The following is a 12077-nucleotide window of genomic DNA, read 5'->3' as shown; positions in this document are numbered from 1 at the left end:
GGTCAATATCTGTCTGTGATGTTTGTCAGGAGCAATTTTTTTAAAAGCCTTCAGGTGTTTATGACATCGTGTTGTCTAAAGACTGTCTTTCACATATAAGTGTTTGCTATGTATGGGCCTGGGTTGCATTTTTGTGAATTGCTGTGTTTGTTGAGCTCTGATAAAACATTTCCCTGGAGTTGCTGGTGTTTGTTGAGGGATGCAAAAGTTTTAGTCTTGCAATTGTTTCACATACTCCCTCCAGTGTATCTAGAGAATGTGGATTATTTTGGGTTCTAAGAATTTCTTCTGTTAGTTTTTCAATTAGAAGTCAAACTCCTGATTTTATTCATGATAGTACAGGTGTCAGCTCTTATCCTATGAAGAACATTCACAAGCTTTCTTTGCCTAATTTTTAAAAAGGGATCAACTAGTAATTTCCGTCTGTTGATAAAAATTAATATCAACTTACACAAATCAGACCCCCCTCTACATAAAACAGAACAAAACCTACTTCATGGTAAAATGTTATAACTGAAATAGATGAACAGACTAAATCTGGAATATTCTCCTAAGCTTAGCTAGACCTCCTGTTCCAAATAAACAAGATGAGAAATTCAGGTGCTTTATTAAGGTAAATTCTCTCAGAATACCTGAGCACCAAAATTTGGGATTCTACATGCTTTAAACTTTTATTTCATTTTTTTCTGTTATCATATCTGCCAAGCACATTCTTTGACCTTCAGAATGTCTTTTCCATATTTTCTTCCCCTCTTCCATCTCTCATAAAAATTAGGTAATCCTTTGACAGTGGTTCTTAAATGCTTGGTCTCTGGATCCTTTTAAACACCTAAAAATTATTGAAGCTTTCTATAGAATTTGTATGGGTAATATCCTAATATCTAGCAACATTTACTGTAATAGAAATTAGAATAGAGAAAATTTAAAGTGTTTAGTATTACATTTTAAATTAACAGTAAGTTCATTATATTAACATAACATTAAAAATATTTTCAAAAACAAGAGAAAAGCATCTTATTTTATAGTGTGTTACGGTGAAGAATACAACTGTTTATACAACGTGGTGTCACTGCCTGGGTTCTGGCTACAGAGCCAGCAGTTGTATCTACCATTTTTTTTTTACCCCATCAATGCAAATGTCAATATAGTGGAAAAGGCAATGTCCTGGTAATTTTATAAAAAGAATTTGGACTTGGTGATCCTTTAAAAGATTTCAGGGGTCCCGCTTTGAGAACCATGTTTTAGGATTTTTTTTAATACATAAAATTTATATCAACCTATTTGGGTAAAGGTCTTTTTCTCCCCCTTCTGTGGGCCTTCATTATCCAAGAATTTCTTGAGTACAGTGTGAACAAATTTTAGAGTTGTTTGAGTAGAATTATTGTTCTAGTTATTATCATAGAAATAGATACAAAAGAAAGCACTCAATTGGTCCAAAATGAATCTGTCCAATTGGATGACTATATATTTTTCTCTTGTGTGTGGTATGTGTGTTGTTTGTGAGTATATAGTTGATTTAGCTCCTTAGTAGTTTTAAAATACATTTTCAAGAAGTAATGTGATTTTCATGAATTATGGCAATTCACATCATTTGCCATTTGACTATGCTACTTTTCCTGATCTGTAATTTCAGATATTATGGGTGCAATTTGTATGCCAAAGACTTGGTTAAGCTCTGCAACATTTCTTAAATTTTTGCCCCTCTTTTTCCTGGAATAAAAATTTATAGCATTTTAAAAGCAGTCCAAGAAAGTGATGGAGATTCCAAGTTAGGAGAACATGAAGAACATCATCTTCTAAGTGGCATTCTCCTCTTATCTCCTTCACAAATGTGTTACTCCTCTGAAGTCCCTGGACTGTTGGATTTTTATAGTTTGTACCAACAGTACTGAGGGGGTGTGTGATGCTTACGTATATGCAGACATAGAGCAGAGTTTGACTCACACTCAATGCATGCGCTAGTGCTCACGCTTACATACCTGAAATTTTAATAATTCAGCAGCTCTGCAGTATTTGACAAGCTAGTCAAAATGAATTAAAAAAAAATAAATACACTGCTAAAGAACAAGGATATTCAGAGGTGATCCTCTAATAAAGAACTCTACTGGTAAGTAATCAAAGTAATTTCTAACTTGGAAAGCTCCTTGGTGCATGACCATTATAAAATTATAATCATAATGCCAAGTATTCTGCCTATATGACATACAAGTATACCACTGTAACATAAGTACTTTGCCTGTAAGTGTTGTGAACCATCTGTTGATTGCTCTCGTATGTTTAGGAAAAAAAATTTATATCAGAAGTTTAAAAATAAATCATTTAAATATATAGTCTTTTAAAATCTCCATTTAGAATAAACTTTATAATTCCATTACAGAATTTAAAAGTATTTTATTAGATTATTTGAACTTTAAATGTAACGTTCCTTTTTTCTCAGTTTTATCTTATATTCTTGCTTTGGTAATAGCTCCTTTCTAGTATAGATGGGCCCCCAAAACCAAACCACATAATTATCTGTAATTACCCACTCACCAGTTTTCAGGGGCAGCAAGCCTCTCTTGGCTATTTCTTCATACCTCACTGTAAAAGCCAGGAAGAGTCAACAGCAGAGTCCACCAGACAAGTAATCAGCTGGCATGTGAGACAGCTCAACCCTGCCTTTGTGTTCTTTTCTGGTAATCACCTACCCACTTCCTTATCTACAGGTCAAGAACTATAGAGTGTAATAGAGATTAGCAAGCATACCCTGTCAAGGATTTGTGCTATGAGGAAAACGTGTTTTGTAGGAAACAGTGTTATCTTTAGATTTCAAATAGGTAACTTAAGAGAATTTGGAGAAAATTATTAGCTTGAAAATGGCATATAATTTTGAAAAGAAAAAGAAAACCTTGAAAGAATATTCTTATGTCTTTGGATGAACCAGTTATTGACACTAATATAGTGTTTTGCATAAACGTACAAATGTTTACATGTCTTTCTTTAGCTTATCCTAAGAGGCAGTGCTTTTGGTTTTCATTTTGGCTAATGTACCTTCAAGCTCGCTGCAGGTATTCTAAGTCCATGAAGAATTATTGCGGAAATTCAAGGCATATTTAGAACTTTAAAATCAATTTGCTGCTTAGAAAATGCAGGCAAGCTAATGACAAGGTCATGTTGACCTCATTCTCATCACTTCTCAAACCATCTCTTTTACTGAGATGATCTGTCATTATAATTAAATAAAGCTTTGAAAAGAAAAACATTTTTGCCTTGTTAAAACTACATTCCTTTCTAGCAGTCATCAAGGAACATTCTGCTTGTAAATACTTAAATCATTTTATGTATTATATAATTTCCTTTTTTTTCTATAAAGAAACTATTTAAAGAATGTTAAAGATTTTTGTCTCCTTTCTTGGTCTTTACTAAACTTGCTATTTTTCTTAGGATTTTCATATATTCTGTGGCTTCCTGTAATGCAAATGTTACATTGTCTAACCTTTTAAAAGTCAATGGTAATGTTTATTTATATATCATAAAATCCTGATCGTTAAAGGTATAAGACCCTCTTTAAAAAAAAAATGATATATTCTTTAAATTATTTTCATTTCTAAATTTATTTTGGTCATTGAAAAGATTCAGAATTCAACCCTTCTGAACTGTGTTTTAAATGTCTAGTCAATCATATGAATGGACTTCATTTTCCTTTACTGCAATTGCAATTGCATTGAGTTTAAGGAGAATAACTGGTACTTTCTTCTTACTAATGTTCATTTGATATGTGAACAGTTTTCTTCCTTTTTTTTTTTTTCTTTCTTTTTTATTTTTTACAGATTCCCTTCAAGCTCAGCTTATCAATATGGGTGTTATCCCTACCTTAGTGAAATTACTGGGTATCCACTGCCACAATGCAGCTCTTACAGAAATGTGTCTTGTTGCTTTTGGAAATTTAGCAGAACTTGGTAAGTCTGAGTCATGAACCACAAATGTCATGAACTTATTAATGCACTTATACTTGTTTATTTAAATGTTAAGAGCCTGAAATCCACTTAGATTATATTGTTTTAAACTTTTGAAATACTACCTTCCATGTTTTTTTAAAAAAGATCTAATTAGATCTTATGATGGTATTGTTTATGTATTTTTTTTCTCCTTTCTTTGTTTGCTTTCTCTCCCTTCCCTTTCTCTTTCCTTCCCACAACTTGGCAAAAAAATGACAAATTTAGTTTGAGTCTACTCCACTTCCATGTTCATAGTAAATCCTGTATTATGGGCATAGGGAAACTGTTAATGTTTTGTCATAGCTAAATATAGTAGTATAACAAATAAATTTAGCAATTTTGCTAATTATCCCCATTTTGTAAATAAAAGCACCAAGACACTGTTGATTTTTCTAACTCAAAGCTCATGTCCCTGTACACGACACATTGAAGTCTTTATTTTAGTACTATATTTTTGCTTTTATGTCAATTTAAAAAAATAGGAATTATTTACCAGAGATTTTTAAAAAATCATTTTTTTTCCAGTGGTCATATTTGAATATTTGTAAATATTTCTTTTTTTCACTGTTTATTTCTTCTTTCTTTTTTATATTAGCCTGATTAACACATTTCCCCCTACCATTCAAGTGAAACCAAAAAGGAAAGAACATTCATTCAGTGTTTCACACTTATTTTGCATTATTTAAATGGGTTGTAGAAGTTTGTCCAATATAGTTGGTAGAAATAAATCAGATATCATGCTGTAATCCCATACCAACAGTGTCAGTCTGTGTACCAAAAATATAAACATCTCTCTTAATTTGCCTTCAGTTTCATCAGGCTCAAAGAGTGTAGGTCCTTTACTTTTACATTTTAGGATAAGTAGTTTCTAGAATAGCACTAATCAGTATAATAGCCACTAATCTTGCCTATTTTCCTTTACTTTTTTACTGTATCTATAAGGAAATTTTAATTTGCATATGTGGTTACATTTTTAAAATGGATTGTATGTCTATTGGACAGTGATGCTTTAGAAAATAAACTCTATAGCAAAGTCATCCTTCACCTTGTGAAGGTCCCTTTCCCTTTAAAGTTTTAGGAGTACATGGAAGAAAACAAAGGCTGATGTTTATCTCTCCTAACCTTAAGAAAAGGTTAGTACTAATTAAGGAAATGATTATAATCCTTGAATAGACTATGTTGTATTAGAGATTATACAATTCTAGTTGCTTGCTGAGGTTTATTTGATTCTTCCTAGTTGTATAATATCTGAATTTTGTAAATGCTTCAACCTCAGGAACTATTCAGATATCTGCTTAATTTCATGCAAAGAGAGTTAGGTTGTTGGTTCACTGTATTCCAGTAAACTGTTTTATTCCAGTCAGAGTCAAGGAGAAGGGTTTACTGATTACTATACCTCCTTTAGAGAAATGAATATATTACCATGAAAGAGGGTGGGACTTGAGAAAATTTACTTGTAAGAGTCCTGCACTTTATAATAAAGGAGGATCCTGAATCTGTATTAAACCTCATTCACCTTTAGTGGTCCTATGAAGTAAATAGGACCTGATTCTTACAATTAACTCAGTAATGTATTTAATATATGACTTACTAGTAATTAGTCATATTGATTAGTAATATGAATTCATGCTTATATAATAGAGAACTTCCTTCTGGGAGGCACATTTTAAAAGGCAATTAGTGTTTTCTAATCAAAATTACACAAATATCTTGCATATTTGAACCTTAAATCATTCAATATAGAAATATTGATTTAGCTGTTACTGTGTTGACATTATAATACAAATATAAAATATTAACACTTCTCAAAGAGCAGCAGAGAAATCCATATTGTAAATTACTTATATTAGGGCAATATTTTTCAGTTTTTGGATTTTGGCCCACAATAAGAAATGCATTTTATTTCACCACTTATTACATAAACACACCTGGAACTAAACAGTACTTATCTTCACTGTATTCAGTGCATTTCAATAGTTTATTTTCTATTTTTTTAGCATATTGGTCACAATCCTAAATTGATTTTTATAACAGTGGATTACTATTTGGCCTTTGAAAAATATAGCATTCCTATTATGCGAAATCATTTGAACAACAGTATTTTGTACTCTAATACTCTAGATGTGTGATCTTTTTATATTTAAAAAATGTGAATTCTCATACAAGGAATCTTTAAGTGACACTTCAAATACTATCACTTCTTTCACTTCTTATATATTTTCCTGTGTAATTATTTTTACTATATGTGTAGCTTATCTGTTACAGATATTACTAAAACATTTGCTTTATTCAGGCTGAAAGTAATTAGTCATTTAAAATTTTATTGGATAGATAAAAAATTCTCAATGATCAAGTTTAAGAATTTATAAAAATTTTGTTGAGAAAATACATACTTGCAAGTTGATGGTAAAGTTCTATAATCTGTACCATGCTAGCAGCCTGTACTTTCTAAGCACTGTTTTTACTGAGCCCTGTGGATTTCAGAGATTGTTACGAAAGTAATGTTAGAAGAGTAAAAAGAGGGGGGAATAATTCAGTATTGAATCTAGTCATCTTATTCTTGAGAAAAAAGTGAAAGATTTGCCAAAAGCAAAAAGCCCAGAAATAAGCAGAAATATTTGCCCCATATTTCCTGTTTACCAATCCTTTTTAGACATTAATACTATTTGAGATAGCCAAAGTTTTCAACCATCCACCTCTTATAAATTACTTTCCAGTCTTATTTTGTATATCTTACTGGATAGTGCTTGGAGCGTATTATTTGTTAAATGAATGGAAATATGAATGCACAGATAAATACATCACAATAATGTTAGAAGCAACTGGGAATGGAAGTTTTGATTAGACAAATGAATAAGGAAAAATATTCTGGGCCTCCCAAAACAGCACAGGGGCTGGGAATATAGGTTAGTGGTAGAGTATTGCTAGCATGCATTGGGCTTCCCTGGGCAGGGGAGGTAACAGGTAAGTAAACAATTGTAAATTCAACTTTGCTTACCTTGCTGTTATCCCTGCTGTACTGGGTAAATATATCTAAATCCATGTTAGCTGGCATACTCTACACTCTGCAGTCTCTTTTCCACCAGACCTCTATAAATTCCTGTTCCTTGACACTTGGTCCTTTGCTTTCTTACATTCCTAGTTCTGACTGACCCTAGACAATCTGCTTCCCTTCTGTAGCATCAGATGCCATCTCTCTGTTGATGCATTCTTCTTTGTAGGTCCCAAAATGGAAATATCTTTAATCCCACCAAATTTATGAGGCTTCATAAGGCAGAGTTGCATTTTCTTTTCTCCCTTCAGTTGTGAAATAAATCTTACATGTCAATTATTTTTCATTTTATCTTTAAACTACTATATATTAGTGAGCAAAACCACACAAATTTCTGTGATTTATCATTTTTATTAGAAATTTTTCTGACAAAAAGTGACTCTAGTACTTAGGAATGCATGTGAATTAAGAAAGTACAGGCAATGTATGCATACAATGGTATCAAACTGTTTGCAAAAGTGAATGAGATTTACTTTTTAAAAAAATTATATTGGATATAGTTGATGAAGAAAGTGGGATATAGGGAGGGAAGGTGTTTTTAATTTTTCTATGTGAGAAATTTACATATTTAAATACTGACTGATGGTGAAATTCCAGAGTAAGGGTCTAGATTGAACTTATTGAAGAGGAAGAGGGAATGAGGAATGAGATCTCCCACTACTTGTGAATAATTGGAATTTAAATAGTAGTCATAGAGTTGGGGGGCATAGCTCATAGAGTGCTTGTCTAGCATTGCAAGGTCCATTCTCAGCACCATGAACCTCCCTCCACCCCCAGAAGAAAACAACAAAAAAAAATGAAAAGCAGGACTGGGGATATAGCTCAGTTGGTAGAGTGTTTGCCTTGCATGCACAAGGTCCTGGGTTCAATCCCCAACACCACCAAAAAAAAAAAAAAAAAAAAAATGGTATTAACAACAGGACCAGTGCAAAAACATACTACTTTAATAAGAGTAAAAATAAGACAGTGTCACCCTTAATTCTGTGACATATAATCTGTTTTGAACAGTTTTTCAACTGAAAGCCTTGACACTATGAATAATATGACACTATATTATTCTGAAATAATTTATGACTCAATTATTTTGTTGTTGCTGTATTACTTTTATTGTGCTAGTGAACATTTTTTACAGCCTCAAATATAATTGAGTCAGAATATTTTCTCTAGAGCCTTAGACAATTTTTCTTTTTCAAGGTCCTCTGATTGTGCCTGTATTTGAAGTGTGCTTATAGTTAGTAGTAGTACAAAATGACCAAGTATTAACAGTAACAGGAAACAAATTTCTGGGTTTCACTTTCTTTATTCTAAATTTTTTTTCCTTTGTTTTTCAGAGTCAAGTAAAGAACAGTTTGCTAGTACCAACATTGCTGAAGAGCTGGTAAAACTCTTCAAGAAACAAATAGAACATGATAAGAGAGAAATGATTTTTGAAGTTCTTGCTCCATTGGCAGAAAATGGTGAGAAAATACACCTCTTGACTTTCGATCATGTAGAATTTTTGAAGTTTTAGTTGCTAGTTCTTTAATTCAAAACCCTTCCCTGTGTTATTATTGATATACTACATTTTATTTAGGTATCTCTAACTTCAGCTACATTATCTACCCCATAACTGTATCTATATTGGTGAAAGCTATCTTCCAAAATCCTTTGATTTTTAAAAATTTAAGTAAAGAGGTCTCCGTAGTTAACACTTTCTTGTTCTAATCCGGAAAAGGCAGCTGAAAGGCTAACCTTCATTTCTGTATCCTTCTATGGCAAAGGGAATAAAAGTTGGAGTCCCAGGCCAGCCAACAATGAGGATATTGGTAAACCACTCGTTTTTGAGCAAAAAAAATCTTCTGTGATGCACTGTAGGAATGAGTGAATCAGAGGAAACAAAAAATTCCTTATAACAATTTTTCAAATACAACATCTAGCACAGAATTAAAGAGGACCTGACACATGAGGAGATGAGACTGTAAGCAAGAACTAACAAGGAGCCAGGCACCAGCAGCAAATCTCCAGACAGAATTATTAGACATTGATTCAAAACAGATGTGCCCATGTTCAGTGAACTGAAGGCAAGCTTAAAAATTTAGAAGGAAGGAAACTGGAAACTTTTTAAAACATATGACATGGCAGTTTTGAAAAGAAACAAATGAAAATTGCTGATTTGAAAAATCCAACCAAAATTAAGAACCTAATTGGTGGGGGCTGGGGTTGTGGCTCAGTGGTAGAGCACTTGCCTAGCACAAGTAAGGCACTGGGTTTAATCCCCAGAACCACATTAAAAAATTAAATAAACAAAATAAAGATATTGTGTCCATCTACAACTAAAAAATGTTTTTTAAAAAGAAGAAGAACCTAATTGATGGGTTTACCAGCAGATTAGATATAGGTGAATTAGAATTAGAGAATCAGTGAACTAAGATAGATTGGAAGGGAATTCAGAATGAAATATAAAGAAAAGGAGATCCAGTTTACATAAAAGAAGAGGTAGAGAACTTTTCATGAACATTTATTTAGAGTCCCAGAAGGAGTGTAGAATTTGGGGGTGAGGGCTGCAGAGGCAGAAGATATATCAGAAATTTTGTAAGATGTCAAAGATTCAAAAAGCCCATGAGATTAATCTTAGTCTGTTTTCTGTTGCTGTGATTAAATGCCACAAACAGTAATCTTAGTCAGTTTTCTGTTGCTGTGATTAAATACCACAAACAGTAATTTATAAAGAATTAATGTTTGTCCAGCTCAAAGTTCTGAAGACTGTAATGTTCAAGATTGGGCAAATTTACCTGGAGAGGTTCTTACTAGTACAAATTTTCTGCAGGGAAATTTTCACATGGCAAGGAAAAACACTCTCATTCTTAAAAATCCACAATCCCATTTGATTATATACCCACCCTTGTGGCTTCATTTAACCTTAATCACCTCCCAAAGATTCTACCTCCAAATACCATAGTCAAATCAAGTCTGTACCCTCTTAATACAATGGGGATTAAATTTCAACATGAGTTTTGGTGGGGACATTCAAACCATAGCAATAAAATATAAAATAAAAAATGAATAAAATGAAAAATGAATTCACATATAGGTTGCATCAAAGTAAAAATGCAGAAAACAAAGGACAAAATCTTAAAATTAACCAGGGGAAAAAAAATAAACAAATTTCCTTAAGAGAAGCAACAGCTTGACAGCTAACTTCTCAACAACAGCAATGCAAGACGACAGTGGGACAGTATGTTCTATATAGTAAAAGAAAATAAATGCCAACCTGGAATTCTAAACTCAATGAAAGTACTCTCCCAAAGTGAAGGCAATATAAAGTGTTCAGATTTAAAAATTCAGTTTACTACCATACCCTCACTAAAGAAAATTATAAAGCGAAAAATGACACATGCACAGGAGATGAAGACCAACATTTTTTCAAAAAAAAAAAAGCAATTAATTTAATTGTGAGGTTTAAAATGTATAGTGCATAATTTAAAATATACCACAGAATGGGCATATAAATCAGGCAAGAAGTGAAAGGAATTATAGTCTAAGATCCATGCATTATCTGGAAGATACTGTTTGTTACTCTGATTATTCCATGATTTCATTTTCTAAGGTGACTACCAAACTAGTTTTTAATAAAAATAATATGAAACCACTTATCTAATAGAAGGATGCGTGGAAAGTTTCTGTGACCTAAGTGTGTACAAAGTGTCTGCATTAATATTAAGAAATATATTTCTAATACTTCAGAGGTCAAAGAAGAATCATCATAGAAATCAGAAGCTGGGCATGGTGCTGCACACCTGTAATCCAGCAGCCCAGGAGACTGAGGCAGAAGGATGAAATATTAAAAGCCAGTCTCAGCAAAATCAAGGTGCTAAGACACTGAGACCCTATCTCTAAATAAAATGCAAAATAGGACTGGAGAAGTGTGGCTCAGTGGTCAAATGCCCCTGAATTCAATCCCCAATAACAAAAAAAAAAAAAAAAGGAATCAGAAATTTTTCTAATGAAAATTAAAATACCATATGTCTCAAATCTGATATGATGCCCATAAAGCTATACTTGGAAATTTAAATTAGAAATATGTGCTTTAAGTGCATGTTAGATCGGGCAGGGGTTGTAGCTCAGTGGTAGAGCACTTGCCTGGACCATGTGAGGCACTGCATTCCATCCTCAGCACTACATAAAAATAATAAATAAAGGTATTACGTCCAGCTACAACTAAAAAATTTTTAATTAAATAAAATAAATACATGTTAGAAAAGGAGGAAAGCTAAAGTCAGTGAGCTTACTATTCATTTGAAGCATTTAGGGGAAAACAAACCCAGTACAACCGAAGGAAGGGAATATAAAGAGCTACAATTAATAAATTAGAAAACATGCAATGCACTTCAAGCATCAAATTGCCAAAGTTGAATCTGAAAAGACAATAAAATTGGTAAATCCCTACAGTAAGATCAGTGAGGGGAAAAAAGAGAAAGCACAAATAACCAAAATCAAGAATGCAAAAGGAGATCTTACAACAGATCTTGCAGATATTAAATGGGCATTATGAAAAAATTGACCCAGTACATTTTAAAGTATGGATGACACAAACAAAAAATAGAAAAACTGAATAATTTTATCTTAAATTCCACCAGATAGTAGGAAAAACAAATATACTTACCAAGTTTATTTTAGTGAAGCTAGTGAGACCTTTATACTTAATCCCCAAAAAGATAATGCAAGAATAAAAATTAAAGGCCAATCACATCCTGAACATACACCAGAATTCTTCTTGAAACTTTAGCAAATCAACTTTAAGAATACATTTAAAAGTTAATCATGCCAAATTGCATTTATTCTGAAAGTGTAAAACAATTTGATATTCAAAATTCAGCCAATATAATTCATCACCTTAATTATAGTGGAGAAAGGATTTTATCTCAGATTGAAAGAAAAAAGAATTTGCTAACATTATCCCTTTACAATTTTTAAGAACTCTTAGCAAACCATTACTAGGAAAGGATTTCTTCACCCTAAAAAGAATAGCTACAAGAAACTTACGGAAAAATTATCAATGGTTAAATAAA

At 32.4% G+C, this 12077-nt stretch overlaps 1 protein-coding gene across 5 annotated transcripts in view; it reads left to right on the top strand.

Annotated features, from left to right (window-relative positions):
* Nucleotides 1-12077, top strand: part of RAP1GDS1 (Rap1 GTPase-GDP dissociation stimulator 1) — a 135031-nt gene that overhangs the window by 95436 nt on the left and 27518 nt on the right. For all 5 annotated transcript variants that reach the window (XM_079153820.1, XM_079153822.1, XM_079153819.1 and 2 more), the window contains 2 exons: nt 3810-3938; nt 8361-8486. In XM_079153820.1, the coding sequence (XP_079009946.1) occupies nt 3810-3938; nt 8361-8486 (255 nt within the window). The remainder of the gene's footprint in view (nt 1-3809; nt 3939-8360; nt 8487-12077) is intronic.

Source organism: Sciurus vulgaris (genome assembly GCF_902686455.1).
Source record: "Sciurus vulgaris genome assembly, chromosome: 9".
Lineage (NCBI taxonomy): Eukaryota > Metazoa > Chordata > Mammalia > Rodentia > Sciuridae > Sciurus > Sciurus vulgaris.
The sequence above is the reverse complement of the archived record's forward strand: the minus strand, read 5'-3'. Positions and strand labels throughout refer to the sequence as shown.